Source organism: Phyllostomus discolor, chromosome 8, assembly GCF_004126475.2.
Source record: "Phyllostomus discolor isolate MPI-MPIP mPhyDis1 chromosome 8, mPhyDis1.pri.v3, whole genome shotgun sequence".
NCBI lineage: Eukaryota > Metazoa > Chordata > Mammalia > Chiroptera > Phyllostomidae > Phyllostomus > Phyllostomus discolor.
In genome coordinates, this window is record NC_040910.2 from 57,025,072 (window position 1) to 57,053,040 (window position 27,969).

General features: G+C 41.7%; 2 protein-coding genes and 1 long non-coding RNA gene across 4 annotated transcripts in view; 2 read left to right on the forward strand and 1 right to left on the reverse strand.

Annotated features, from left to right (window-relative positions):
* Positions 1-7,754: 7,754 nt before the first annotated feature.
* Positions 7,755-12,464, reverse strand: LOC118502048. The gene is made up of 3 exons (XR_004904724.1): positions 12,449-12,464; positions 8,837-8,844; positions 7,755-8,454 (listed from the first exon to the last, which is right to left on the reverse strand). It is a non-coding gene; the product is annotated as an uncharacterized LOC118502048 (long non-coding RNA).
* The window catches only part of ZFP2 (ZFP2 zinc finger protein), a 67,284-nt gene continuing 50,927 nt past the window's right edge, over positions 11,613-27,969 (forward strand). The window contains exon 1 of one of the 2 annotated variants that reach the window (XM_036032763.1): positions 11,613-11,700. The gene's annotated coding sequence lies outside the window, so the exon portion shown is untranslated. The remainder of the gene's footprint in view (positions 11,701-27,969) is intronic. The other variant, XM_036032756.1, reaches the window with a different exon arrangement.
* Positions 11,640-27,969, forward strand: part of ZNF879 (zinc finger protein 879) — a 175,669-nt gene continuing 159,339 nt past the window's right edge. The window contains exon 1 of the mRNA XM_036032765.1: positions 11,640-11,700. Coding sequence (XP_035888658.1) covers positions 11,668-11,700 — 33 coding nt within the window. The 5' untranslated portion in view covers positions 11,640-11,667. The remainder of the gene's footprint in view (positions 11,701-27,969) is intronic.

Genomic DNA, 27,969 nt, shown 5'->3' on the forward strand with positions numbered 1-27,969 from the left:
ATGATCTACACATCTATGATTCTGTTTCTGTTATAGCTGTCTGCTTAGTTTGTTTTTGCTTTTTATTTCTTAAAATATATTTTATTGATTGTGCTATTCCAGTTGTCCCATTCCCTCCCTTTACTCCCCTCTGCCCAGTACACCCCTCCCATCCACATTCTCCTCTCCCTTAGTTCATGTCCATGGGTTGCACATACAAGTTCTTTGGCTTCTCCATTTCCTATACTATTCTTAACCTCCTCCTGTCTATTTTCTATCTACCATTTATGCTACTTATTCCCTGACCTTTTCCCCCATTCTCCCCTCCTCTTCCCCACTGATAACCCTCCATGTGATCTCCAGTTCTGTGATTCTGTTCCTGTTCTACTTGTTGATAGTTGTGAGTTTATTGTCATTTTAATGTTCATATTTTTTATCTTCTTTTTCCTAGATAAGTCCCTTTAACATTTCATAGAATAAGAACTTGGTAAAGATGAACTCCGTTAACTTCACCTTATTTGGGAAGCACTTTATCTGCCCTTACCATTCTAAATGATAGCTTTGCTGGATAGAGTAACCTTGGATGTAGGTCCTTGCATTTCATGACTTCAAATACTTCTTTCCAGCCCCTTCTTGCCTGTCAGATTTCTTTTGAGAAATCAGTTTATAGTCTTATGGGAACTCCTTTGTAGGTAACTGTCTCCTTTTCTCTTGTTGCTTTTAGGATTCTCTCCTTATCTTTAATCCTGGCTAATGCAATTATGATGTGCCTTGGTGTGTATTTTCTCAGGTCCAACTTGTTTGGGACTCTCTGAGCTTCCAGGACTTCCTGGAAGTCTATTTCCTTTGCCAGACTGGGGGAGTTCTCCTTAATTATTTTTCAAGTAAGTTTTCAATTTCTTGGTCTTCTACTTCTCCTTCTGGTACCCCTATAATTCAGATGTTGGAACATTTGAAGTTGTACCAGGGGTTACTAAGCCTCTCCTCATTTTTTTGAATTCTTATTTATTCATTCTTTTCTGTTTAATATTCATTTCTTCCTTCTGGTCCAAACCATTGATTTGAGTCCCAGTTTCCTTCCAATCACTGTTGGTTCCCTGTACATTTTTCTTTACTTCTCTTTTCATAGCCTTCACTTTTTCCTGTATTTTTTTTTTTTTTACCATACTCAACCAATTCTGTGAGCATCCTGATTACCAGTGTTTTCAACTCTGCATGTGGTAGGTTGGCTCTCTCTTTGTTGCTTAGTTGTATTTTTTTCTATAGCTTTGATCTGTTCTTCCATTTCAGTCTTTATTTACTTTTTTTTTTTTGTCTCAGTGTGCCTGTTATGCATTAAGGTGCAGAGCCTTAGGTATTCACTAGGCCAGGGCTACCCACATTGCTAGGTTGTTGCACTGTATGTGGGGGAGGGGTCTGAGAGGGAACAAAGTTGGTTGCCCAGCTCTCCGGCAGCTTTCAGTCACTTCTGCCACCATTAACAAGCAAATTGGGCATTTCTGGTGCTGATTCCTGGGTGGGGTGGTTTTATGTACATTCTAGGTCCCTGTGGGCTCTCCAGTGAACTCCCCTGTGAGGCTGGGGGTTTCTCCTGCCTTGTCAACTTCCACAGATTTTTTTCAGTCAGAGGTTTTGAAGCTTTATTTCTCTGTGTTGGAATCTTGGGTTGTGTGGTTTATCTTGCTCCTAAGTTATTCCTCCTGGTTTATCCGCAGGTGAATGTAGGACCACTGGCTCTGCCAGCCACCACCTTGTCATGAGTCTTGTATGGCCTGCTACCTGTCTTTGCCCCTCCTACCAGTCTGGATGAATGTTTCTTCTTTAACTCCTTGGTTGTCAGACTTCCATACAGTTCAATTTCTGTCAGTTCTGGTTGTTTTTTATTTTTAAATTTGTCGTTGTCCTTCTTTTGGTTGTGCAAGGAAGCACAGTGTATCTACCTACCTGTTTTTGCTGTTCAGATTCCATTGTTGATATTTGTGAGTTTGTTGTCATTTTACTATTCATAATTTTGGTCTTCTTTTTCTTAAATAAGTCCCTTTAACATATCATATAATAAGGGCTTGGTGGTCATGAACTTCTTTAGCTTTATATGCTGTCTGGGAAGCACTTTATCTGCCCTTTCATTCTAAATGATAGCTTTGCTGGATAGACTATTCTTGAATGTAAGTCCTTGGTTTTCATCACGTTGAATAATTCTTGCCATTCCCTTTTGCCTGCAAAGTTTCTTTTGAGAAATCAGTTGATAGTCCTATGGGAACTCCATCACAGATAAACTCTCCACTTTTCTTTTGCTACTTTTAAGATTCTCTCTTTATCTTTAATCTTTGGCATTTTACTTATGCAATTTCTTGGTGGTCTTCTTTGGTCCAACTTGTTTGGTACTCTCTGCTTCCTGGAGTTGTATGTGTACATACAACTTTTTGTATGTGTAATCTTTTGCCAAATTTGGGAAATTTTGTATCTCATTATTTTTTCAAATAAGTTTTCAAGTTCTTCCTCTCCTCCTTCTGCCATCCCTATGATTCAGATGTTGGCACTTTTGGAGATGTCCCAGTTTTCTCATACACTCCTCATATTTTTGAATTCTTGTTTCTTCATTCATTTCTGGTTGAATATTTATTTCTTCCTTATGTTCCAAATTGTTGATTTGAATCCTATCTTCCTTCCCTTCACTCTTGGTTTCCTGTAGATTTGTCTTTGTTTCACTTTTTAGAGTCTTCATTTCTTTCTTTATGCCTTTGCTGTACTCAGTGAGTTCTTTGCGCCTCCTTATCACCAGTGTTTTGTTGAATTCTGCATCTGATAGGTTGGCTATCTCTGTTTTGTTTAGTTCTTTTTCTGTGGTTTTATTCTGTTCTTTCATTGGGCCATATTTCTTTGCCTCCTCAATTTGGCAGCCTCCTTGTTTTATTTTTGTGTATTAGGTAGAGCTGCTTTGACTCCCTATTTTACCGCATCTGTTAAGTTGCAAGGGACAGAGCTTTAGGTAGCCACTAGGGTGGGGTTGTCTGCTTCACCACTTTGTGGCTCTGTGTGTGGAGGAGGGGTCAGAGAGGGGACAGTTCTGCTCTTTGGCTTCTGGAACATTGTCCAGCACTCGACCCATTTCCAATCACTTTTCCCACTTCCCATACATGACTGGCACCCTTGTAGCAGTTGCCCCGGTGCTGTTTCCCAGAGTGGGTGGGTATTCATATCTTCTAGGTTCATATGGGCCCTTTAAACAGACTTTCCTGAAGAAGCAGCAGTTTTTCACAGCCCCAACCCACTCAGCCATAAGTTATGAGACTTTATTTTCCTGGTGATGGAACCCTGGGCTGTGCAGTGTAGCCTGGGCCTGGAATTGCTCACTCCCTCCCAAGGTATCCCTCCTGATTTTTATCCACCATACATGAATGTGGGACTGTCCATTCTGTCACCCCTCTTGTGCCTCACTGTGTCCTCTACACCCCAGCTCCCCATCTCTGCCCTACCCATCTGGATGAATATGGTTTCTTTAAAACCTTGGTTGTTGAACTCCATACAGTTTGATTTTCTGGCAGTTCTGGTTGTTTTTTGTTTTGAGGTTAGTTGTGATTCTTCTTGTGGTTGTGTGAGGAGGCAAAGCAAGTCTGCCTATGGCTTCTTCTTGACCAGGAGTTCATCTTGTAGTATAGTTTGATATCAGGTATAATGATACCTCCCATTTGGTTCCTTTTCAAAATTTCTGTCACTATTCAGGGTCTTTTATATTTCTAAATAAATTTTTGGATTATTTGTTCTAGTCCTTTGAAATACACATTGGTATTCAGAAAGGAATTGTATTAAATCTATAGATTACTTTGGGTAATATGAACATTTAAAAATAGTTCATTCTTCCTATTCATGTGCATAGTATATGCTTCCATTTATTAGTATCTCCTTCAGTTTTTTTCTTCAATGTCTTACACTTTCTGGTTAAATTTTATTACCTGGTATTTTATTTTTTTGATGCAACTGTAAATGAGATTGTTTCTTACATTCCCTTTCTGATAGTTCATTATTGGTATATAAAAATTCAGCCAATTCTGAATATTAATTTTATATTCTCTACTGAATTCATTTACTGTCAATTCTAGTAGTTTTTTGATGGAATCTTTAGGGTTCTCTCTCTATATAGTATAATGTCATGTATAAATAATGACAGTTTTACATCTTCCTTCCCAGTTTGTATGTCTTTTATTTTTTCTTCTTGTCTGATTGCTGTGGCTAGGACTTCCAGTAGTATACTGAATAAGAGTGGTAAAAATGGACATCCCTGTCTTGTTCCTGATCTTAAGGGAAACACTTTTTTCCTTGTTGAGTATGAGATTGGCTGTAGGTTTGTCTTATCTGGCCTTTATTATGTTGTAATGTGTTCCCTCTATTCTTACTTTGCTAAGAGTTTTTTAAAAATATATTTTACTGGTTATGCTATTATAGTTGTCCCATTTCACCTCTTTATCCCCCTCCACCCTGCACATCTCCTCCAACCCACATCCCCCCCCTTTAGTTCATGTCCATGTGTCATACATATAAGTTCTTTAGCTTCTACATTTCCTATACTATTCTTACCCTCCCCCTGTCTATTTTCTACCTACCATCTATGCTACTTGTTTCCTCCTCTTTCCCCCCTCCTAATCCTCTGTTGCTAACCCTCAGTGTGATCTCCATTTCTGTGGTTCTGTTCTTGTTCTAGTTGTTTGCTTAGTTTGCTCTTGTTTTTGTTTCAGGTATGGTTGTTAATAATTGTGAGTTTGCTGTCATTTACTGTTCATATTTTTTTATCTTCTTTTTCCTAGATAAATCCCTTTAACATTTCACATAATAAGGGCTTGATGATGATGAACTCCTTTAACTTGAACTTATCTGAGAAGCACTTTATCTGCCCTTCCATTCTAAATGAAATCTTTGCTGGATAGAGCAATCTTGGGTGTAGGTCCTTACCTTTCATGACTTGGAATTGGAATCTTCTTTCTATCTCCTTCTTACCTGTAAGTTCTCTTTTAAGAAATCAAACTGAGTTTTTTGGGAACTCCTTTGTAGGTTACTGTCTCCTTATCTCTCCCTGCTTCTAGGATCTCTCCTTCATTTTTACCTGGCTAATGTAATTATGATGTGTCTGGTGTGTTCCTCTTGGGTCCAAATTCTTTGAGACTCTGAGCTTCCTGGACTTCTGGAAGTTATTTCCTTTGCCAGATTAGGGGGGTTCTCCTTCATTATTTGTTCAAATAACTTTTCAATTTGTTGCTCTTCCTCTTCCCCTTCTGGTACCCCTATAATTCAGATGTTGGAACATTTAAAGATGTCCTGGAGGTTCCTAAGCCTCTCCTCATTTTTTTAAATTCCTGTTTCTTCATTCTCTTCTGACTGGATGTTTCTTTCTTCCTCCTGGTCCACACTGTTGATGTGAGTTCCAGTTTCCTTCCCATCACTATTGGTTTCCTGTACATTTTCCTTTATTTCACTTAGCATAGCCTTCATTTCTTAATCTAATTTGCAACAATATTCTACCATTTCTGTGAGCACCCCGATTACCAGTGTTTTGAACTGTGCATCTGATAGGTTGGCTATCTCTTCATTGCCTAGTTGTATTTTTTCTGGAGCTTTGATCTGTTCTTTTGTTTGGGCCATTTGTTCTGTGTTGGTAAGCCTGTTACATAGTAAGGGGCAGAGCCTCAGGTGTTCCCCAGGGCAGGGCCACCTGTGTCACTGCATTGTGACACCATATGTGGTGAAGGGGTCCATGAGGGAACAATGGCACTTGCTCCACTCTCTGCCACATTTCAGTCACTTCCCCTGCTTCTCACAAGCAACTTGGGCCCTTATGGTGCTGATTCCCACATGGGTGGGCTTGTGTACATTCTAGGACCCTGTGGGTCTCTCCAATGAACTCTGGGAGGCTGGGAAGTTCCTGTGAGGCTTGGAGTTTCTCCCACTGCTGCCTCAACTTCGACAGGTGTTTTCAATCTGTGGTTTGAGGCTTTATTTCCTGGTGCTGGGGCCCTGGGTTGTGCAGTTCATCACGTTCCTCAGTTGTTTCTCCCAGTTTATCTGCATGTGATTGTGGGGCTGCCTGCGCCACCTGCCGACTAGCTGCAGCCTTGCCAGGAGTCCTCTCCACCCAGCTGCCCATTTCTGCCTCTCCTACCTGTCTGGATGAATATGTCTTCTTTAGCTCCTTGGTTGTTGGACTTCCATACAGTTCAATTTTCTTTCAGTTCTGGTCAGCTTTTTGTTTTAAAATTGTTGTTCTTCTTTTGGTTGTGTGAGGAGGCACAGTGTGTCTACGTATGCCTCCATCTTGGCCAGAAGTCCTGACACTACTTCATTAACTAAGTTTATGTAATATTCTAAATCCTTTGTTGTAGTTTTAACATTCTTCCTAGCATCTTCACCAGGAGTAGATTCCATTTCAAGAAACCACTTTCTTTGTTCATCCATAAGAGGCTCCTCCATTATCCATTACAGTTTTATCACAAGATTGCAGCAACTCAGCCATATCTTCAGGCTCCACTTGTAATTCTATTTCTCTTACTATTTCCACCATATTTATAGTTACTTCCTCTGTGAAAGTCTTGGATCCCTAAAATTCACCCATGAAGGTTGAAGTCAACTTCTTCCAGACTTCTGTTAATGTTGATGTTTTGACCTCTTCCCATGAATCATGAATACTCTTAATAACACCTAGAATGGTGAATCCTTTCCAGAAGGTTTTCAACTCATTTTACCCACGAATCCCATCAGAGGCATTACTATCTATGGAAGCCATAGCCTTAAAAAATGTGTTTCTTAAATAACACTTGAAAGTCAAAGTTACTCTTTGATCCATGGACTGGAGAATGGATGTTGTGTTAGCACATATGGAAACAACTTCATCAGTGGGCTTAAAATATTCAGTAAATGTTGTAAAGAGATGCTCTGTCATCCAGGCTTTTTTTGTTTCATTTACAGAGCACAGGCATAGCAGATTTAGCATAATTCTTAAGGTCCCCAGGATTTTCAGATGGTAAATGAGCACTGGCTTCAAGATAGTCACCAGCTACATAAGCCCTTAACAAGAGAGTCAGCTTATCCTTTGAAGCCTTGAAGCCAGTAATTAACTTCTCTCGCTATGAAAGTCCTATATGACATTTTCTTCCAATATGTCTCTGCTACGTTGAAAGCCCATTTAGTGTCACCACCTTCATTAATTGTCCTAGCTAGATCTTCTGGATAATTTGTTATAGCTTCTACATTAGTAATTGCTGCTTCACCTTGCATTTTTCTGGAGATGTCTTCTTTCCATAGACCTTTGCTAGCTTCAAACTTCTCTTCTGCAGCTTTCTCACCTCTCTCAGCTTTCACAGTATTGAAGGGAGTTAGGGTCTTGCTCTGTTTTAGGCTTTGGCTTAAGGCAGTGATTTTCAACCTTTTTTATCTCATGGCATACATAAACTAATTACTAAAATTCTCTAGCACACCAAAAAGTATATATTTTTTTGGCCAGTCTGACAAAAAGTAGGTATAATTTTGACTTACAAAAATAATAATAATTAAATACTTTTTAAAATTCAAAGTGATTTTTTAAAAAATCAGGTGCCTAAACTTGTATTTAAGGATTTCCATTACCAAGAATTAACTAATCAGACCCAACCTTATCATGTGGCATGACCAATATGTTACAGCTCTCTTATGTGACCTATATATTTGTGGTTCAAAACAGGGTAGTCACACTGAATTGCTAATGTTGTGTTGGCTATTATCATTTTTTAACTTGATAATCGAAGGGAAAAGAGGTCAGTGACTAAATAGTCAGGTGTCACGTTTTAAATATTCTTGTAGCACATCAGTTGAAAATCACTGGCTTATGAGAATGTTGTGGCTGGTTTGGGCTTGCATCCAGACCACTCAAACTTTCTCCATATCAGCAATAAGGGCTTCACTTTCTTACCATCTGTGTGTTTACTGGAGCAGGACCTTCAATTTTCTTCAAGTTCTTTTCCTTTGCATTCACAACTTGGCTGACCGGTACAAGAGGCCTAAAGTTCAGCCTTTCTCAGCTTTCCACATGCTTTCCTCACTAAGCTAATCATTTCTGGCTTTCATTTAAAGTGAGAGATGTGCAACTCTCCCTTTTAATTAACACTTAGAAGCCACTGTAGGATTATTAATTGCCCTGATTTCAATATTATTGTATCTCAGGAACACGGAGGCCTGAGGAGAGGGAGAGAGGACAGGGGGACTGCCAATTGGTGGAGCAGTCAGAACACATTTGTCGATTAAGTTTGTAGTCTTATATAGCTGTGGTCTGTGGCACCCCCCAAAATTACAATCATAACATCAAAGATCGCTGATTAGCCTAACAAATAAAATAATGAAAAAGTTTAAAATATTGGAAGAATTACCAAAATGTGACACAGAGACACGAAGTGAGCAAATACTGTTGGAAAAATGGTACCTGCAGACTTGTTTGATGCAGGGTTGCCACAGACCCTCAATTTGTAAATAACTTCAATGTCTGCAAAGTGCAATAATGTGCCGCACAATAAAACAAGGTGTGGCTGTATGGGAAATCTCTGTATTCTTTCAATTTTGCTGTGAACCTAAAACTGCTCTAAAAGAATAAAGTCATAAAAAATAAACTAGTCTTTGCAGATGGGTTCTGTGCTACAGCAGTCCTTCACTAATTAATGCTAGTTTGACAGCCTAGGGACCAGAAGAAGGAGAAAAACCTAAGATCTTCTTAGTCTTTTGTGAACATGCATCTTGGTTAGACCTTATGTTGCTTTTTCAGCTGCTTTTAAATGTCTTGATTTCCAAGATTCTCACTGCAGCCTCTCCTCAGGGCTGTTGATAGTCTATTTTATGTTTATACCTTAATTTCTCATTGCAGGTGTCAGTGGAAGTGTAGTTTAGTACAACTTTCTAGAGCAGTGCTTCTCCCCACCTGAGATCCCAGTTAAGCAAGACAGAGCCCAATATTTTTGGCAGCCCCCAGGCAGGCATTTTACATATAAAGGCTGCTTTGTCCTCTCCCTGTTGGAGAGAGGGAATTGGGAATTCAGCTGCCTCCTCTCCAGACCAAGATATGCGTGGAGGAAGGAGTGGGGCAAGGGAACATGAAAATGCCACAAAATTTCCCACAATTTCATATGTGGTTTGTACTTTGAGTGTTTGTTTGGCTGCTGTTTGTCTTTTATTGTTTTCCAGAACCTTTCAAAGGTAACCTTAGTTAGTTGCTCATTGTTTTTGATGTTTCCAAGGAGAGCTGAGAAGTTGGAACTTTTCACTTTGCCATTTTGCTGATGGTCCTCTATTTTGACTAGAAATTATAGACCACTCAATATGGTGATTACTGGAAAGAAAATATATAAACAAAAGAAGTAAAACTGTCATTCATATGTTATATGATATTACATAAAAAATCCAAAACAATTCATTATTGGAACTTAGACTTTAGGCACATGCCATATACAAACCCAGTACTTTATAAATTAAATTTAAAAAGAGATATCATTTACAATAGCTTAAAAAACAGGAAACATCTACAAATAAAACTAACAATATACGATACCATGGGAAAATATATGGAGAGTTACTTCATCTAAATAAAGCTGAGATATACTATGGTAATGGGGTGTTAGAATCAATATCACGAAGGTATCAATTTTCCCTAAGCTGATTTATAGAGTCAATGAATCCAGTCTCTGCATATTTACTTACAGGTTGGCATAGTGATGGGTTATCCATGTCAGTTGATTATAGCCAAGATACTTCAACAGAACTGATGGAAGGATATTGATTCTACCTTATCAAGATTTGGTTTGATAAGGTATCAAACCAAACTGTATCACCATCTGGTATTTGTGACCCTATTCCTTACTGCAACCTGACTGCACACCTCAGCCAGATACTTCTGATCCTGCTCTTCTTTGGCTTTCCCCTCAAACACTAATCTTCCCAAATGCCTTGTAATTACGTCCTTGGTTTATTGTCTGCTCTCTATCCCACCCCTTTTTCGTCACTGACATATTTCCAACATTTTACAACAGAACTTAGCACATAGTGTGGGATCGATAGTTTAGTTTAATGATTTAAAGAGAATTTGGTTTATTCTTAGCAATTGCCTACTTGCCGTACTGTCATTCATTCAGATGTGGAGCTACGAGATACCATACCGACCGCCCTTGGTGAACTTCCTTTTCCTTCACGATGAACGGAGGAACCTAGGGGCCTACAGTAACTGCAGTGAGGCTATCCTTTAAAAAGTCAGGTCTAGGTTTGAGCATGTGATACAGTCACCCGCCAACGGCACCCCCAACCCCAGCCACGACCCCACCGCCTCATAGATGAGCGCAGAGAACTACACTTCCCAGAATCCTCAGGTCCTTGTATGGACTTCATTTCCCACAGGCATCAGGCATGGCGCAGCCCCTAACCGCCCCTCCCCCCCCCCAACTTCTTCTGTAGAGCGCGGTGGGTGTGGGGGTTGCGGCCTTTGCGAGCCGGCTGCTGGTCAGAATCCTGACTCGAGGCTGCTGCCCCGCTTGGCAGTCCTGGGGCCTCCCTCCTGCAGAGCGTGCCTGGTGGAGGCACGCCTCCCGGATCCTCCAGGCCATGTAAGCGGCGGAGGATAGTTAGGATTGGGGCCTCGGGAGGATGCGCGCTACAGGCCAGGTCTGCGCGAGTGATTTGTGGGTGCAGGCGGGCCAAGGGCCAAGGACACCTGGGCTTTGTCCGCCTGTGTCCTAGGAGCGGCTCCACAGTCGTGCACTTGTACGCCTTGTACGCCGCACTTCATCCCTGTTGCCCCAAGGCCCAGTCCCCCTCTTACTTCCTCCCGACCATGCCCAGCGTGCTCTCTGTCCGGCCCCTGCTGGCCTTTGAGTCCGCTGCCTGCTTTCAGTGAAGGAGAGGAAAGGTGTTTCCTCCCCTCCCGGCTGCCACCACTGCCCTCTGGAATTTGTGGGGGTGGGGACCGGGCATTAGCGCAGCCCCTAATTCCCCCCCCCCCCCCCCCCCCCCGATTCTTCTCATCCGGGCAGAATGAGCAGTTGCTGGCTTCCCGCAATGGCAGAGTCAGGACCTTGCCCAGGATCTTTGTTTCCTGTGCCCACTCCTCAGAGAGCCCCGCCCCCCTCATGTCTCCACTTTAGCAAAGCGGATGTTTACCCTTTTCAAAGCAGTTTTCTCTAAATGTCTGGAAATTGATTCCTTGACGGGAGACAGGGGTGTTGGGTGGGAAAAGCTTGCGGTGGAGAAAGTTGTTACAAGTGCTCAGTGAGGCCTGATGGGATGTGCTGGAGCCGTGGTGGGATCCCTTGGCACCCTCACCGGCTTTGTGAGTGCGTGCAGCTCCCACTGTGCCCTCAGTATCCTGGTCTGTAAAGCGGGAGTGCTGACGGTGCCCTAGGTGCTGTGGGACTGAATGACGCAGGCGGGGCATGGCTAGGGGCGAGGCTCCAATTCATTGCTACTGTTACTGCTGCTGATCCGTGCCAGGTCCTTTCAGAGCCCCTGGTTCCTTCTGACTTCTCTCTCTGAGGGCACGTGGGGCATTCTTAGGTGGCCTAAGGATTTGAGAGCTGCTGATTCTGGGGGTGGAAAGTAGAAGGGGCTTCTCTCTCCTTGCTTCCGTTTTCTTCTCTAAGATCTACCTTCTGGAGACTCTGCCCATCTTCAGGGAGAAGAGCAGGGAAGGAGGATATGACTCCTGAAGAAAGGGAAGCAAGCTGTCAGGTGAGTTCACTGTATCTCAGATCTTAGGGACAGATTGCTGTTGTTCTTTATTTGTTTTTGTTTGTTTTCTGTTTTCACTTGAACTGAAGTTCTCTACCCAATGCAATCTTCCCCAGGGTTTGGAGGCCAAGGCCTTTTCCCTTGGAAGAGTTGCTCCACCCTGGTGGATGGTGGATTCTGTAGTGAATGCTTGCCTCCTCCCCCAATCCAGGTCTAGTGGTCCTCTTTTCTTTCTCTAATAGACATGCTTTTATTCATTAATCTCAATTCACTGCATGATTCCAAATTTGACAGGTGAGATGCTGCACGTCTTATATCACTTGGGGACAGAACAAACATCACCCTTGGCAAAGTTCCTTTGCATCATCCCCGAAAGCCTTCTGAATCATATGAATAGTTTCCTCAGAGGAATGTTCAAGCTTTAGTACAGAATTGGATGCGGATTCGTTGCTTTACTTGCTAAGTCATTTTGAATGTGATGGCCACACAGTACACATTCTCACTTAATGCGTCCATCACCGCCACTGACTGTTGGGAACAGCCCTGCCTGGTCTTAGAAGCTGTAACCCCCACCCCCCCTGCCCCCATGGCTAAGGCGAGTGAGCAACCTTTGGACCATAAGCCACTAACGAGACAAAGGTTATCTCCCTGGTAGGAGTGCTGCTTCTGCTCCTTCTTCACCCTGTCTGGCCCCCAGTGCTTGATCGGTTAGCCAATGATGGGTTAGATTCCCCAAGGGGGGAATGACTTAAGACAGGCACAATCACGGGGAGGCCCCAGGGAAGGACTTGGGGGGCTATAGCAAAAGGGGGTGCTGGACCCTTGTTCCTTGGCTTTGACATAGCCTGAGTCCTCATTCTGTCTTCAAGAAGTCTCCTAATCTCTTGGCTGCCTTACTTCCCCTGCCTGACTTAAGCCTGAAACAATGCCTGTGGTAGGTGCAACCCTGTGCTGGAAAGGGTGGGTTCCCTAGGTTGATCAGGCCTAAGAAAGAATATGTAAAATCCTGTGAAAACTGCTTTGTTTAGATTGCTCTCAATTAAATGATAAGGGTCCAAGCAAGAAGTGAGTTTGTTCCTCAAAGTTTTATGGCTCTTTAGCTATCTGACCCTGACTCAAAATAGGCCCTCTGAGTTCTTTGTTATCTACTGTTTGATCCTTACTGCCTGACAATGATTAATGAGCTTTACCTGTATTCTTGTGCAAAATGAACCCAATAAAAGCCCATTGAAGAAAAGGCTTTTGGCCCTTCTCCTTTGAGAGATCGGTCACCTTTCCTCCCCAGACATATCATGTCTTAGTAGACTTATTCTCATCCGTGGTGGCTGGGGGCGGGGTGGGGGGGAGGTCCTGCAGGCGGAGCCCTCCCACAACTGACTAGTACAGTGAAGTTGTCATTGTTCACACATGTGCATTTCAGTCCATTCTCCTTGGCTGCCAGGTTACACTGATGTTGCACAAACTGTTCTTGTTATATTAACAATAGATGGACTTTTTCTGGGCAGACCTCATATATATTTGTGTGTATACATGTGTTGCTTGTATGTACTTTTTTTTTCATATATACCAAAAAAGTAAAATTACTCTTCACCCTACCATCTGGAGATAGTTGCTGTCAGTCATTTATGATGTATCTCTCAGCATCACATATAATTTTTTCAGTGTACTCATAATTTAAGAAAAAAGGGAACACCAAATATTTGGTGACAGAAGATGATTTGACTTTGGGTGGTGCACACATAATGCAATACACAGATCATGTATCATGGAATGCCTGAAACCTGTATGATCTTAGTAACCAGTGTCACCCCAATAAATTTAATAAAATAAAGGAAAAATTGGGAACAAATTACCCACTGATATGTAACCTGCTCTTTGTACTTAATACTGTTATGGATGTCTTTTTAAGTCAACAGATATTGTCTAAGTGCCATCACAGAAATTATTCTAATTGACACTTTCACTAATGGCCTTAATGCCACTGACACAGGGCCTGGTTCATACCTCATGCTGTTCAGTATATATTTGTTACTGATTGATTACTCTTTAAACAAATGACCTGGAGCCTTCAGAACCCAGAAAAATATCAGAAGCAAATTATGTAGCCCACCACTGCCCTCTTTATTGTGATGGGGTCCTGGCAGGCTGGGATGGCTTGTCATGGAGGGTGTCTGTGACATTTGAGGATGTGGCTGTGCTCTTTACCTGGGATGAGTGGAGACAGGTGTGTCCTTCTCAGAGAAGCTTGTACCGGGATGTGATGCTGGAGAGCTACGGTCACCTGGTCTTACTGGGTAAGGACATCGTCCCTGTAGATGCAGAATTCAGAAATGGGGTAACTCAGCACCCGCATCCCTGGATAAAAGTCATAGGTCATCTTCTGAAACTTTAATTATTTTACCTTAGGGTTGTATACATTGGATCTCCATAAATATTTAAAACCTTTTACCCTTTGTAGGCATGGAATTGCCCCAGGGATGGGACTCTCTGGGTGTTGTTTTCCCATTGTGATTGTTCTGTGATTTTGTTTGCTCACCTCCCAGCAGACAGTGTCCCTCATTCTCTCTGTTGACCTGACCTGTCTCTTGCCTTTCTCAATTCTCTTTCCAGCCAGGTAGACATTGTATAGTCCATCTCTGAAAGGGATTTAGGTAGTATTTTTTTTTTTTTCATTTTAAATGAGCTGCTTGGTATATAATCCTTTTGATAGATACCTGTTTACAAGTTTTAATTTGGTCTACACATTTAACATTCCATCATCTATAGAAAGCCCTGTTCAGGTTGTGTGTTTATATTTTCCTAACATACACTTAATTATTACATAGTTGTGTCCTATAAGGCCCTTCCTAACACACCTCTCTTGTTGTGGGGGCACAACTTGAGCACCCCACTGAAACTTTTTGTACCCTCCATGCGTTTTCCACTCTGGGATAGCTCTTTGTGTCAAAACAAAACCAAGGCATTTTCTTTTCCTCTTTGTTTGTGAGCAGGACTCCCATTTCCCAAACCAAAAGTTATCTCCCTGTTGCAGTAAGGAGAAGAGCTCTAGAAGTCAGAGGAGGAATGTCCTGGAAGCTCCTATCTTGGTGAGTGGGGCTGAGGGGCCTGGGAACCCCTCCAGGCAACAGGCTGGTTAACAATCGATGGTGCAGTGTGTGGACTATGGTCATTGTTGGGAAAATTTCTCGAGGGTTCTCGGTTCTCAGGAAGTGCTGGAGAAAGGGATGCTGAGGACCCCAGACACGAGTGTCTTTTTTTTGCCCTGGTAATCACTTCATGAATGAATTGGTCAGGATCTCTCTTCTTGTTCTTTTCTATTGTTTCAGAGGAGCAACATTCTCATGTGTTCATTCAGCAAACATGGTGTATTCAAGGACTTGTAGGTAGTTCATTCTGACTGAGGCTCAGGGGAAACAATTTTAGAATACTTGACGGGGGCCCTGTTATAAAGTGTTTTACTATGGTTCTTAGAGATATGAACTATTCAATGGATAGTTAAAGGATTTTAAGCAGAAGAATTATATGGTCCTTGATATTTAAAAAGAATTGGTCCAAATTAGAAACAATTTAATGTCCTTCAGTTAGGGCACAGCTGAAGAAGCTGTGGTGTGATCCTGCTCTGGCATACGGTCAGAAAGAGAGCACCAGACATGGACAGAATTCCCTCCCAGGAATGTCAAGGACTGGGAAGCTCTTTATCTGCCCAATTCTAAATTGTACTTTTGCTAGAGCAATAGGTAGAGCTCTAATGGGTTAATTACTCTAAATGGGTAGAGCAGTCTTGGCTATAGGTCCCTGCTTTTCATGACTTTGAATATTTCTTGCCAATCCCTTCTAGCCTGCAGAGTTTCTTTTGAGAAATCATCTGACAGTCTTAGGGGAATTCCCATGTAGGTGACTAACCTCTTTTCTCTTGTTGCTTTTGAGATTATGTCTTTATCTTTAGCCTTTGACATTTTAATTATGCTGTGTCTTGGAGCTGGCCTCTTTGCATCCATCTTGTTTGGGACCCTCTGTGCTTCCTGCACTTGCATGTCTATTTCCTTTACTAAATTATGGAAGTTTTCTTTCACAATTTTCTAAAATACATTTCCAATTTCTTTCTCTTCTCTGTCAGACACCCCTGTGATGCACGTATTGGACTTCTTGAATTTGTCCTAGAGGCTGTCCTTATTTTTTGGATTATACTATCTTCATGTTTTTTGGATTCTTTTTTTTCTTGTTGTTCTGATTGGTTGTTTTTTGCTTCCTTATGTTCCAAATCATTGATTTGATTCTCGGCTTCATCCACTCTGTTGTTTCCCTGTAAGTTGTTCTTTATTTCAATGAGTATATTCTGTGTTTCAGACAGGATATTTTTTATGCTGTTACAATCCTCACTTAGTTACTTGAACACCCTTATAACTAGCATTTTAAACTTTGCATCTTGTAGATTGCTTATCTACATTTAATTTAGCTCTTTTTCTGGAGTTTTGATCTGTTCTTTCATTTGGGCCATGTTTATTTGTCTTCTTATTTTGGCAGCCTCCTGGTGTTTGTTTCTATGGGTTAGGTCATGTGCCCTAATTTAGTAGGTGTCCTATAGAGTCCAGTGGCACAAACTCCCCTATAAGCTAGGAACTCAAGGTACACCCTTCGTGTGGGCCGAGTACACCCTCCTCTTGTAGTTGAGGCTTGGTTGCTGTTGGCCAGTCAATGGGAGGGATTTATCCAGGCCAGTCAGCTGTAAGTATTGGCTGTGACCACTTCCCACAAACATCCACCCTCTGTGGAAGAACAGCTGTGCTGGGACAGGGTGGTGGTGCTCTTGTTACAGAACACAACAAGGGGGGCCTGGGATGATATACTATTATTGAAAGAAGGACCTGGGTCCGTTATGTCCGCCGCCAGAGGAAAGACGTCTCTCAATGCCAGGGGTTCGTGAAAAGGAAAGGAAATGTTTATTTAATGCTATACTAACTTAAAGTAGTGACCTAATGTCTTTACTAAAATCCCAAAGTCCCTTAAAACACCCACAAACAGACACAGTCCTTCCTTCCTACCCCCTTTGCCCAGTCCAGAGTACCGTATCTCAGGAAAGGAAATAGAAGTCCATGGCTTAGGCAGTCCTCTGGTTCTTCCCAGTTAGAACTCCATCTCAACTGGGAGACCTCCCTGGGTTCCCGGCACCCTCAGCTGAGTCGCCGGGATCTCTGCTAAAACCAGGTGGTGGTTCCCCCTTCTAAAGCTGTGGGGGCCCCACTCTGCCAGGCCGCGTGGTTCTCTCCTCCAGGGCTGCAGGAGTCTCCACTCCGTCAAGTCCGCGTGGTTCTCCTTCCTAAAGCAGCATGGTTCTCCTCCTCCTCAATGGCCGCCAAATCTGGGTTTTAAATCCCCGCGGCCAATCTTCCTCTGCAGCCTCATTTCCGACTCCTCCCACACTCGGCTTCACATGCCAGAACTCATATCCTTCCAGCTTTACTGGGCTGCTATCATGAGTCTGGGCAGGCGTGGCCCCATGTCCTGGAGCCAATCCTCTCTGAGCTCCCACGCATGCGCTGTAACTCAGGGGACCTGCCCCCCCCCCCAGTTACATCTGGGTGGGGAAGTTACTTCCATTCCCCTGGCTTAGAGCTGATCACAGCTACTTAACATATCTATGCAACCAGCCAAAGGCTATAGATATGTTAAATGACCAAGCCAGAGGTTAGCTGCAAGGCTGTTGCTATGCAAAACAGCTCTCAATGGCCCTGCTCCATTTGTCCCTTCCCCCAACCCACACCCTGGGGTGGGGGATGGAGACATCTTAAAATCTGGACACCTTAAGTTCTGGACCCCATTTCAAATGCCTATTTGGGCCCCCCTCTTGGCTGCACCCTGTAACACTCTGACATGGTCTGTAGGTGTCTACTGGGTACACTGGCCCTGGGGTTTCCTGGGTGTTGCAGGCCAAGTTCAGTCCCTACCTATGTTTTGCCTAGTGGCTCCCTGCCTGAGCTATAAGCAAGCTGAGATGGCTACTACTTATGCTGGGCTTGGAGATTTCCAGGCAAAGCCAAATTGTGAATGTAGCTTGGCTGCTGCCAGTGTTGGGCGTGGGGCTCACTGAGGCCAGCTTTTGCTTGTTTGATAGGATTTAGGAAGTTGTGCACCATGAACCAAGACCAGCCATTCATATGGAAAAGCAGCGTGGGTGGACCTGTAAGTTGGGTGGGGCAAATCCTCTGGGGATCTCCAAGGCAGGTCAATGTTAGCCAGGTTGATGGAGTCTCAGATATGGCACCAGCTTGCTGGCTGTGGAGCTTTGTGGTGGGAGGGCCCAGAAAGGGGACAGTGGCCTCTGTTCGCTTTAATGCCAGACAATTCAATTTCTCCCTGTATGCCACTGGTGCCTTTCAAGCTGCTACCCCAGTGCTAGAGCGCAGAGGGAGTGAGTCTGAGTAGGTGAATATCTGTGTGGGTTCTTTAAAAGGAACTGCTTGGGGCTTTCTTTCAACTCAATCTCTGCTGTTTTTTTCAGCCAAAACTTCTGGGGACTTATCTTCCTGGCACTGGAACTCTGGGCTGGGGATCCTGGTGTGATGCTGGGACTCCTCACTCCTGAGATATCCCTCCTGAATTTTTATTCACCATACATGGGTGAGGGACTCACCCATTCCATGTCTGTGTCCCTCCTACCAGTCTGAATGGATGTAGTTTCTTTAATCCATAGTTGTCGGTCTTCCATTCAACTAGATTTCTGATGGCTCTGAGTGATGGTTCTTTATTTTAATTCTCTCCCTTTATGTATACCAGATTCGCTTTATATGTTTAGGTGCTCCTATGTTGAATACATATATGTTTTTTTTTTAAATATTTTACTTATTTATTTTTAGAGAGGGAAGGGAAGGAGATAGAGAGAGAGAGAAACATCAATGTGTGGTTGCTGGGGGTCATGGCCTGCAACCCAGGCATGTACCCCGACTGGGAATCAAACCTGCGACACTTTGGTTCGCAGCCCGCGCTCAATCCACTGAGCTACGCCAGCCGGGGTGAATACATACATGTTTAACAAGGTTTATATCCTCTTATTCAATCAATCCCTTTAGTATTATGTAAAGTCTTTTATCTGTCTCTTGTTATGACCTTTGTTTTGAAGTCTATTTTGTCTGAGAATAGTATTGCTACCCCAGCTTTTTTGCATTTGCATGGAATAGCTTTTGCTATCCCTTCAGGTTCAGTCTGTATCTTGTAGACAGCATATGTATGGGTCATGTTTTCTTATCCTTCAGCTAACCCTATGCCTTTTGATTGAAGCATTTAATCCATTCTCATTTAAAGTTATTACCAATAGGTTCTTATTTACTGCCATTTTATTCTTCATGCCTATGTTCCTCTCTATTTCTATTTTTTGTCTTTCTTCTGCTTAAAAGAAGACCCTTTTACATATCTTGCAGTATTGGTTTGGTGGTAATAGCTTCTTTTTGTCTGGGAAGCTCTTTATTGCACCTTCAATGTTAAACAGCAGTCTTGCTGGATAGAGTAGTTGTGTGTTTTTGTTATTTTGTCTTCTAAATTGCTGATTCAGCCCACTGCTTCATGTATCCTTCTAGTGTATTCTTCATTTCAGATATTATAGTTTTCGTTTCTGAATGGTTCTTTTTTATAGTTTCTGTGTCCTTTTTAATGCATACTTATCTCTTTGTTTAAGTTCTCACTGAGATCATCCATTCTTCTCCTAAGGTCCTTGAGCAGCCTTATAATCATTTTCAACTCTGCATGTGGTATCTTGGTTGCTTCCATTTCATTTAATTCTTTTTCTGGAGACTTCTCTTGAGCTATCATTTGGGATATGTTTCTTTGTCTCCCCATTTTGTCTCTTTCTTTTTTTGTTTCTGTATATTAGGTAGATCCGTTATGACTCCAAAACTTGTTATGACAGCTCTACAATGTACATGTCTTTTGGGGCTCAGTGGTCCAGTCTTGAACATCACCTGAACTGGTTGCTCTAGGAATGTTTCTTGTGTAGGTTATGTGTGCCCTCCTGTTGTAGGTGAGTCTTAAATGCTGTTGGCTCATTTGTGGGTAGTGTTAACCCTCAAGATGGCTGACTATAATGATAGACTATATAGTCAGCATGTGAGTCACTGTGCAGAAGCTACTGCCTGAGGCAGAGTTGTTCCCAGCAGGGTCTGGTGCATGCTGGAATTCCTCTTTGGGTGTGGTTAGCTGGGTTGAATACTGGTGTAGTGTGAAACCCTCTGCTGGTTATGTTGGTTCTGTGTCCACTTGGGCAAGATTCAGGTGTAGGTCAATGTCAGACCTTGTGTGTAACCAGTGTTGGTCTGCCTGTATGGAGCTACCACATTATTCACTGTTTGTGGCTGCCTAAACTAGGCCTGGGTGTGTGTGTGTGAGGTGCTGGGCTGTGTAGAAGCTTCAGCTTCCTTCATTTCTGAGCTGTGGGCAAACCAATGAATGCTACAAGGCTCCCTAAGGTCCATCTACACTTGTAGGCCACTCTGCACCCACTGAGGTTGCCTGGTCTTCCTTCAGAGCCTCCCAAGTAGGACTGTAGAGTGGGCCCAGAATGGCCACAAGCTCAGTAGTGCAAATTGACTGGGATTTCGAGCTAGTGGGTCTCCTATTTGGGGCCAGTATGGTCAGGTACTCCATGAGGACAAAGTAGCCCTTACTCCAGAACCATATTTCTCAGTCTGTCCCAGAGTCTCATCACTCAGTCTCTGCCAGAATCTTCAACCCTAGCTCCCCCAAGAAGAGTTCACCACAGGTTCAGATTGGGTGCAGCCAGCCATCCCTACTGCAGGAGAAAGCTCAGCAGGATGAAGCCACCACAACTTGGGAAAACAGACCAAAGAGTCTCCCTTTTGGGATGGTACTAGTTGAGCATGAAGGAGAAAGGCAAGCATTTCGCCTCTTGTCCTCCCCTACTCTGCAGCCTCAAAACCCAGCACTCATCTGAGTCCTGGACAAGACCCTCCAAGGGAAACACCCTCTGAAAGTCCCAGCTCTTAGCAGCACTCCCTTCTACCACTGAACTGAGTTCAGCAGAGGTAGGCCACTGGGACTTGGGAGGAAAGATCAACACAATTTCCAGTTGGCAGTGACACCAGCTGAGCTGACAAAAGGGGGCCAAGACTGGTCCCCATTCCAAAGTCACACAGCTTAATGACTGTCTGAGAGTCTGCCTAGAGCTTCTCCTGAGAAAGAGTACACCAAAGGTCCATTTTGAGTGCAGCCAACAGACTTCTCTGCAGGACTCAAGCTTGGCAGGGTGATGTCACCAGTAGTTGGAGATCCAAGTTACTACACTCCCCAGGCTGGTGATGTAAGAATAGGAGTGCTTGGCCCTGGAAGATGGTATCTGAAGGCAGTGTAGAATATGGATTCAGGAGAAGGACCTCAGTGTCTGACTGTCCAGATCTGTCCTCAGGGGCTTGCCACCCAGATCTTCTCTTTATGATTCTCACATGCCCTGAGTCACCTTCCCTTTACCAGACTCTTGGTGAGTGTCCAAGAGCAAGCTCCTGTTCATTGGTCCTTGAGGAGAGCACTGGGGATTCTAGCAGACTACATCTTCTTCCCAGCAGACAGAGTCCCCACTGATTTTCAATGCCAGGTGCTATGCAGGCTTCTCTTTCCCACTGTCGTGCTCTGGGTTGGGGATCCTGGCTTGGGGTTGGACCCTCTTCAGGGGGGACTTTCACAGCTGAGATATCCCTCTGATTTCTCAGCCAATGCAGGTGGGTGCAAGGGCATCCCTAATTGCACCCCTTCCCTTTTTACCAGTTTGTGTGGTTCTTCTGTAAATCCTTTGTTATAATACTCCTGTTCAGCTGTCCCTCAGTTGGTTATTCAGGTTGATTGTTCTATAATTTAGCTGTAAATCCAGTTTGGCACTAGAAGGAGATGACTGTGCTTTCTACCTGCTCCACAGCCATCTTAGAACCCCTCAAAATGCAGGTCTCGTCAAATGAATTTTTAAAATATTAGTATACAGCAGGTGGAGGCATTGGTAGATATGCTTTGCTTCCTTGCACAACCAGAAGAAGGACAACAACAAATTTAAAAACAAAAAACAACAAGAACTGCCAGAAAATCGAACTGTATGGATGTCCGACAACCAAGGAGTTAAAGAGGAAACATTCATGTAGACCGGTAGGAGGGGAGGAGACAGGAAGTCAGAGCAGAGAGGACACTCAGCAAGGTAGTGGCCGGTGGACTGGATGGTACCATATTCGCATGTGTATAAACCAGGAGGAATAACTAGGGAGCAAGACAGACCATGCAACCAGGGTCCCAGTGTGGGTAAGTATAGCCTAAAAACCTCTGGCTGTAAATACCTGTGGGGTTTGCAGTAGAGGGAGAAACTCCTAGTCTTATAGGTCAGCGTGTTGGAGGGGCTCACAGGGTCCTAGAATGTAAACAAACCAACCTGTTAGGAGGTACTAGGACATGGAGGACCTAAGCCACCACCTATGGTGGAACAAAGAAGGTATGCATCACCAGCTAAGTACCTGATCATGAGATTTCCCATTATTGGAAGCAAATGAGGCATAGCTGCTGGCATTCTTCTGGAAACCAGTTGAATCCTTACTGCCCTACCCCTCTCACTTGAGCTTTTACAAAAACAAGGCCCATAAATCTCCTGGACTTTCTGTCACCTGTCTCAAGAAGCAAGAAAAATTTCAAATCATCTAACCCTACATGCAAAGAATCAGAAAAAGAAAGAAAAGCCCAGAGTAAGTAGAAGGAAGAAAATAACAAACATTAAAGTGTAAATAAATGATATAGAGACACACAAAAAAGTACTAAAGATCAATGAAACCAAGAGCTGATTCTTTGAAAAGATAAGCAAGAATGATGAAACTTTAGCTAGACTCAAAAAAAGAGAGCCCTGACTGGTATGACTCCAGTGGGTTGGGCATTATCCCACAAACTGAAAGGTTGCTGGTTTGATTCCTGATCAGGGTACATGCCTGGGTTGTGGGCAAAGTCTTTGGTTGGGAATGTGAAAGAGGCAATCAAATGATGTTTCTCTCCCTCTCTTTCACCCTCCTTTCCCCTCTCTCTAAAAAGTAAAATCTTTTAAAAGTATGAATAAAAAACGAAACAAGAGGTCCCAAATAAATACAATCAGAAATGAAAGAAAAGTAACAACAGACACTATAGAAAAACAATGAATTGTAAGAAAATATTACAAACAACTACATGCAAAGATATAGGACAACCTGGGTGAAATTGATAAATTCCTGGAAACATACAATCTTCTAAAACTGAATCAGGAAGAATCAAGAAATATGAATAGATTCATTACAACTAATGAAATCGAGGCAGTAATAAAAAAACTCCTGACAAATAAAAGTCCTGGGCCAGATGGCTTCACAGGTGAATTTACCAAACATTCAAAGAAGAAGTAACACCTGTCTTTTAAAAACTATGTTAAAAGATTCAAGAGGAGGGAAGACTCCAAAGCTCATTTTACAAAGCCAGCATTATTCTAATTAAAAAACCAGATAAAGACACTACAAAGAAAGAAAATTATAGGCTAGCATCCCTGATGAATATAGATGCTACAATCATCAAGAAAATATTAGCAAACCAGATAGAGCAATACATTAAAACCATCATATACCATGATCAAATGGTATTTATTCCTTTGGTGGTACAGTATTCACAAATGAATAAACATGATAGGTCACATAAACAAATGAAGGATAAAAATTACAGGATCATATCAATATATGCAGAAGAAGCATTTGGTAAAATCCAGCATACATTTATGATAAAAACTCCTCACAGCAAAGTGGGGAAAAAGGGAACATACCTCAACATAATAAAGGTCATATATGACAAACTCAGTAACATGTTCAATGGGCAAGACCTGAAAGTGTTTTTCTTAAGATCAGGAGCAAGACAGGGATGTCTGCTTTCACCATTTATTCAACATAGTACTGAAAGTCTTAGTGAAGCAATCAGACAAGAAAAAATAAAAGGTACCCAACTTGGAAATGAAGAAGTAAATGTGTCATTATTTGCAGGTGACATGATACTGTACAAAGAGAACCCTAAAGACTCCACCAAACAACCACCACCACCACCACCACCTAGACCTGATAACTGAATTCAATAAAGTAGCTGGATACAAAATTAATATTCAGAAACACCGATAATGAACTATAGAAAGGGTACCTAAGAAAACAATCCCATTTATAATTCTAACAAAAATAATGTACCCAAGAATAAATTTAATCAAGGAGGTAAAAGACCTGCACTTGGATAATTACAGGATACTGAAGAAAGAAATTAAAGAAGATAACAAATAAGTGGAAGCATGTACTGTATTCATGGATAGGAAGAATTCACATAATTAAAATGTCCATACTACCAAAAGCACTCTAGAGATTGGACACAAGTCCTGTCAAAATACAATGGCATAGCCTACAGAACTAGAACAAATATTTGAAAAATGTATATGGAACCAAAAAAGACCCCCAACAATGTCAACAATGTCGAGGAAGAACAAAGAGGCATCACACTACCTGATAACAAACTATACTGCAAGGTCATAGTAATCAAATTAATACTATGATGAGATACCAACTTACCCCTGTCAGAATAGCTATCATCAATAAATCAATAAACAAGTTTTGGTGACAGTGTGGAGAAAACAGACCCCCCCATGTACTATTGGTGGGAATGCAGATTGGTGCAGCCACTGTGGAAAACATGGAATTTCCTCAAAAAATTAAAAATGGAACTGTGTTTTGAATTAGTGGTTCCACTTCTGGAAATACATCTGAAGAAAATGGAAACACTAATTTGAAAGAATATATGCACCCCTAGGTTCATTGCTGCATTACTTACAATAGCCAAGATTTGGAAGCAGCCCAAGTGCCCATCCTTAGAGAAGTGGATAAAAAAGTACATTTTAAAAAAATGTACATGGTACATTTACACAATGGAATACTATTTGGTTGTAAAAAAGAAGGCAATCTTACCCTTTGTGATAGCATGAGTATACCCAGAGAACGTTTTCTTAAGTCAAATAGTCAGTCATAGTAATACAAATACCATATGGTTTCACTTGTATATGGAATCTAATGAAGAAAATTAATTAACTAAATAGAAACAGACTTGTAGATACATAGAACAGACTGACAGCTGTCAAAGGAGAGGTGTTAGGGAACTGGGTAAAAAAGGTGAAGGGAATGGGCAAAAACCACCAACAACAAAGACAAACCACAGTATGGTGATGACCATTGTGAAAGGGGGTGAGGAGAGGTGGAAGAGGGCAAAGTGGGGGATAAGTGTGGTGGAAAAAGCCTGGGTAGTGGGTGTATGATACAGTATACAGATGATGTGTTATAGGTGTACACTTGGATCTGTATAGTTTTATTATCTGTATGGTTTTGTTTGTCATCCAAACAAATTCAGTAAAATATGCCAAATCAAAAATAAAGTAGCCTGAATTTTAAAGTTGCATCTCTATTGTTAGATATGGTCTATAAGAAGAAAAAAGATTAACCTGTTCACTCATGTTGCGAGGATGGAGAGCGTAGTACAAAAAATTTCTATGTATCATCCAGTTTCAACAGTTACTAACTTATTGTTATTTTTGTTTCATTTATTCCAGTGGTTCTCTACCAGGGGTCTTTTGTCAATGTTTTGAAACATTTTTGCTTGTAACTACTTGGGGGTGGGAAGAGTGGTGGAAAGGGTGTGTACTAATGCACTGGGCAGCTGGACACAAGAAAGAATTATCCAGCCTACAATGTCAGCTGAGGTTGAGAAATCTTGCTCCTTATGCAGGATTTAAAATAAATAATCTTTATATATTTTATTTAAAATATCTTTATATTTTATAACATTGAATTGTTCTATTGAAGAATAGGAGAGTTTTGCCCTGGCTGGTGTGGTTCCGTGGATTCAGTACCAGCCCTCAAACCAAAGGGTCGCTGGTTTGATTCCCAGTCAGGGCACATGCTTAGGTTGTGGGCCAGGTCCCCAGTAGGGGGCACATGAGAAGCAACCACACACTGATGTTTCTTTCCTTGTCTTTCTCCCTTCCTTCCCCTCTGTCTAAAAATAAATAAATAAAATCTTGAAAAGAATAGGAGCATTTCTTTTTTTATTGTTCAATTACAGCTGTCACCGTTTTGTCTCCATTACTCTCCGCCGCCCTACCCACCCACAGTCAATCCCCCCTCCTCTGTTGTCTTTGTCCGTGGGTCCTTTATACATGTTCCTTGATAACCCTTCCCCTTCTTTGCCCCATTATTCCCCTCCTTTCTCCGCTCTGGTTACTGTCATTTTGTTCTTTATTTCCAAGTCTCTGGTTATATTTTGCTTGCTTGTTTGTTTTGTTGTTTAGGGAATAGGAGAGTTTCTGAACAAAATACAAACAGACTCATAGATACAAAGAACAGTCTGAGAGCTCTCAGAGAAGAGGGTTGCAGGGCTGGATGAAAAAGGTGAAGGGATTAAGCAAAGCAAACAAAAAACTTATATGCAACAGTATGGTGATTGCTGGGCAGAAAAGGGGGTGGGAGGAAGTAGAAGAGGGTATAAGGTGAATAAATGGAGATGGAAGGAGACTACTTTGTGTGGTGGACACAATACAATATAGAGATAGTGTATTATAGAATTGTACAATTGAAACCCATATAATTTTATTAACCAATATCACTCCAATAATTTCAATAAAAAGAAAAAATAAAGTTTCTTTTTGTTTAGGCACACTTTAACTTTTACAATTTTCTTCATTTTTTTGTTTTTCATGTTTCTTATACTTGAAATTCTTTGTTAAAATAAATAAAGGTTATTGATTTGAGTGTGTTGATTTTATATCATGCTACATTACTGACCAACTGTTACCATTGGTTCTCTGATTTTAAAATATAGTATTATTATAGCCCTGACTGGCATAGCTCAGTTGGTTTGGTGTTGTCCAGCAAGGCAAAAGGTTGTTGGTTCAATTCCCGGTCAGGGCACATGCCTGGGTTGCAGGTTTGGTCCCCAGTCAGGGCACATATGGAAGGCATCTGAATGATGTTTCTGTGCCTCTCTCCCTTCCTTCCTCTCTAAAAACAAACAAACAAACAAACAAACAAACAAATAAATAAAATTCTTAAAAAATATATAGTATTATATCATCAGCAAACTGAGGTAGTTTTGTTTCTTCTTTATGCCTCTAATTGATTTTACACAATTTTGTGTAATTGTATTGGATAAAACATCTAGTAGACTGTTGATTAGAAGTGAAAATAATGGTCATCATTGCCTTGTTCTTGACCATGGTGGAAATGCCTCTAGTGTTTCTTCATTAATTAAGATAGGAATCTTAATTAGAACTATTAGAATAGTTCTAATAGACTTTAGGACTATTTTATGTTGAGGAAGCATCCCTAATTTCCTATTTTCTTGAACATTTTATTATCACTGGTGCTGATTTAAAAAAGTTTTTGTCATTGTCTCTGGATACATTCATATTTTTCCTATTAGGTACATACATTATAATGTACTGTAGTAAGCAGTATAATAAGGGGAATGGATTGTTGGAGCTTAGTCAAGAAGGGTGCAGAGATGAGTTAACACTGGAACTGCATCTGAAGCCTACAGAAAATTTGAGCGTGTTGGAATAAGAGACAAGACATTTAAGATTGGAAATTATTGCAGAAATGAGACCCATGTTATGGAGATAATTTGCAAGTCTATCATAGGCTTCAGATACCAAACTGCACATCCAAATTCATACTCCTAGCTCCTCTCTCTATTCTCTGTTCTCCTGGGTACTGTCACAGTCTCATTTTCTGTAAATGAGCTTTATTCTTTTACTGTCTTATACAGTGTTAATTTCTTATTTTTTCATCTTGCTAATATGTATTAGCCAGAAAGCAAGCCCTTATTTATATATTAATATTCTTTCTAAAGATTTAGTCTTAGCCAACCACATGAGTCATTGGCAGTTTCTTTTTCCAGGAAATAAGAGCAGTCCTAAAACCACAAAACCAATGCAAACATAAGACTCATCATTTTTGGGGCTGAGAAGGAAAACACTCAAAAGGTGAACTCTGGAATTTCTTATCAGAAAAACCATGCATGTACAAAGACAAACTAAAGAAGCAGAGGAACAAAAATGAAAGTTTACAAATAATTTCAATCCCCCATAAGAAAATCAGCATTGTAGAAAGAAACCATAAAAATATTGACTTTGGTCAAAATTTCAGTCTGAAATCTGTCTTTGTTAAGCAATAGAAGGTTGCTAGAGATAAAACACCCTCAAAATAT